Below are 2,701 nucleotides of genomic sequence, written 5' to 3'. Positions count from 1 at the left end.
GAGAAAGGAAAAATTGAAATTGCATCATATGACCCCTTTAAGGTCTGCCAACAAGGTCACGGGGCACCAAAGGAAACATCTTGGCCACGGGCGTTCGAGAGCCATTTGCATATTTGCTAAGGCCGCTTCTTGCAATTCATCATGTCAGCTGAAAGGGAATAATAACGAAATCCAAATGCAAATCCTGCGTCAGTTGCATAGCAGTTTCCTCCTCAGATCTGACTGATAAGAGCTGCGTCTCTGCCGGGTATCAGTCTGAGCTACAAGGGAGCCATTCATGCCAGCCAGAAGCCACAGCAGGAAGACTTGAGATTTGAATGCGAGTTGTCAAAGCTTTCATGGCTCAAAGAATTAGATAATAACAATAAGCCTACACATGTTCAAAGAAGGTTGATTAATCGATACAAACACTGAAGGATGCCACTTCTAAGCCCACTGAAGAGCACATAAAACGGTGGGGTTTTTTGATCAAGCGCTTGGGGGATCTTAGAGACGGAGAGAATTTGAATAACAAGACCATAAGGAAGAGAGCAACACTTTTGCTTTAGTTTAGCAAAGTTGAACATGTAATGGACTTCTGATTAGGGAAACACTCCATGGCTAAATGAATGTTTGTGACTTCAGGCAAATTCCAGATCCTTAACTCACCCATCCACACCTCTCCAAACTGCCCTGCTCCGAGCTTCTTCACCATCTTTATGGATTCTTTAGAGATTTCCCATGCATCTTTGTCCCAAGGTTTCTGTGCTTTTGGCTTCTCACATGGTTTCTCTAGTTTTCGACATAATCCGTCTGCTTGTTCTGTGACAAAATGATGCACATCCTTCTTATTTTAGCAACCCATACATAAACACACATAAATAAACATATAATATAAATGTATATGTAATATATAACAATACATTTATAAATGCATTAAATATATGTATATATAAAACATGCATTTTATTAAAAACGCATATACAGTACATGTTATTATTATACATTTATACATGTATAAATAAATGCAATACATTTGATATTAAAGCATAGAGTACATTTTATTCATGCAGCTACACAGTATATTATCGTTTATTTTTTGGCATCCTTAGAACTTACTGTGGTAATGTTTTATCATGCTGTTGATGTCATTGAATGTGATTTTTGGAGAGATGTAGTAGCCTCCATTATCCAGAGATCTGATTTTATAATGCTTAACAACATCCTGCCCCTGAGCGTCCGCATCTCTGATTGACAGTGAATAACTTCCTGTTCACAACAATGCAGAATATGTTACACCACAAATTTATATTTCCACAAAGGACACTAGTAGACAGTAAAGAGTGTGCACCTTTTGAGGTTTCACTCTCCCGGATGAGGTAAGACCCAGGTTTGTTAGCAGGTGCCAACAACTGTCTCTCTGCATCCTTCCGTGTGATATCTTTGAAGAACCATCTAAATTGCGTGCATGGTCAATCAAAACATACCAAGATGAAAAAGATAAAGTGCTCAAAGATGAATACATATATAGTTACACTTGTACAGTAATTCATCATATTGAGCAGCACTCACTCTTCTGTTTCCATAGTGTCTGCTTCTGCAACATAGTTTGAAGGAATGAATCCTTCCTTTCTTGTGGTCAAAGACCTTGCCTTCCACCACTCTCCATGCCTGGACAAAAAATATCACACTTCACATAAATATCACACTTCAAATAGAGCAACAACAACACAATAACAGGCAACTAAAAATAATAGATGAAACAATCACTCACTCTTCAAGAATATTTAACTTCTCTCCTTTTTTAAAGCCCAGATCATCAGCATGAATGGCGTCATACGGATACAAAGCAATGGCTATTTTTTCCTTTTCTGTATTAAATAAATAAATAAATATAAATAAAAGTAATTTTACAATAGCATCAGAATGTGGAATAAAGCTCATCAGACCTACCTTCCAATTTTTGGAACACCTGACCAGGCAGGAGACCGGTAGTCGGATTATTCTGTGAAATAAAACATCCCATATAATCATGATATAATCATGACAATGGTTTAAAGGTATTAAAAACCCTTCTCTTTAGAGTCTATGAAAGTCAAAACAGCTAAATTAATCTTGACAAGATGTTTCCCCCCCATCACTACTCACTACTTACTATATGAGGCTTATAGGAGGTTGGATCTCTCACATATACAGTTTGGTCGGTACGTACTGGCTGGTGTTTGTTCCCTTCAAGCGCACCTCCATTTTGGTCACCATTCAACTTGGATTTTTTACAACCCATGTTTCCTGCTAGAAGAAGATTAACCATTGTAATTTACTGAAATATGAACAGAAATTGGAATTAAATCAAAACAAACCAAACCACAATCATGAAACACTTTTACATCGAAATAACTCTACAGTGGATTACATAATTATACCTATACAATAAGACTTATATGTGACATTGGACCACAAAACCAGTCATAAGGGTCAATTTTTTTTTTTCGAAATTGAGATTTATACATCATCTGAAAGCTGAATAAATAAGCTTTCCATTGATGTATGGTTTATTAGGATACGACAATCTTTGGCCGAGATACAACTATTTGAAAATCTGGAATCTGAGGGTGCAAAAAAACCCAAAAAACTATTGAGAAAATCGCCTTTAAAGTCAAACAAATGAAGTTCTTAGCAATGCATGTTACTAATCAAAACTTAAGTTTTAATATATTTACAG

At 36.4% G+C, this 2,701-nt stretch overlaps 1 protein-coding gene across 1 annotated transcript; it reads right to left on the bottom strand.

The window, feature by feature from the left end:
* Nucleotides 1–83: 83 nt before the first annotated feature.
* Nucleotides 84–2,365, bottom strand: LOC107728263 (tyrosine-protein kinase Lyn-like). The gene is made up of 7 exons (XM_016538380.1): nucleotides 2,135–2,365; nucleotides 1,933–1,984; nucleotides 1,754–1,850; nucleotides 1,552–1,650; nucleotides 1,331–1,434; nucleotides 1,099–1,248; nucleotides 84–801 (listed from the first exon to the last, which is right to left on the bottom strand). Exons 1-7 carry the CDS (start codon nucleotides 2,288–2,290, stop codon nucleotides 545–547), a joined length of 915 nt encoding a protein of 304 aa, XP_016393866.1. The 5' UTR covers nucleotides 2,291–2,365; the 3' UTR covers nucleotides 84–544.
* Between the last annotated feature and the right edge of the window lie 336 nt (nucleotides 2,366–2,701).

The sequence above is a fragment of the Sinocyclocheilus rhinocerous genome, unplaced genomic scaffold (assembly GCF_001515625.1).
Source record: "Sinocyclocheilus rhinocerous isolate Xijiao unplaced genomic scaffold, SAMN03320098_v1.1 scaffold27951, whole genome shotgun sequence".
NCBI lineage: Eukaryota > Metazoa > Chordata > Actinopteri > Cypriniformes > Cyprinidae > Sinocyclocheilus > Sinocyclocheilus rhinocerous.
The sequence above is the reverse complement of the archived record's forward strand: the minus strand, read 5'-3'. Positions and strand labels throughout refer to the sequence as shown.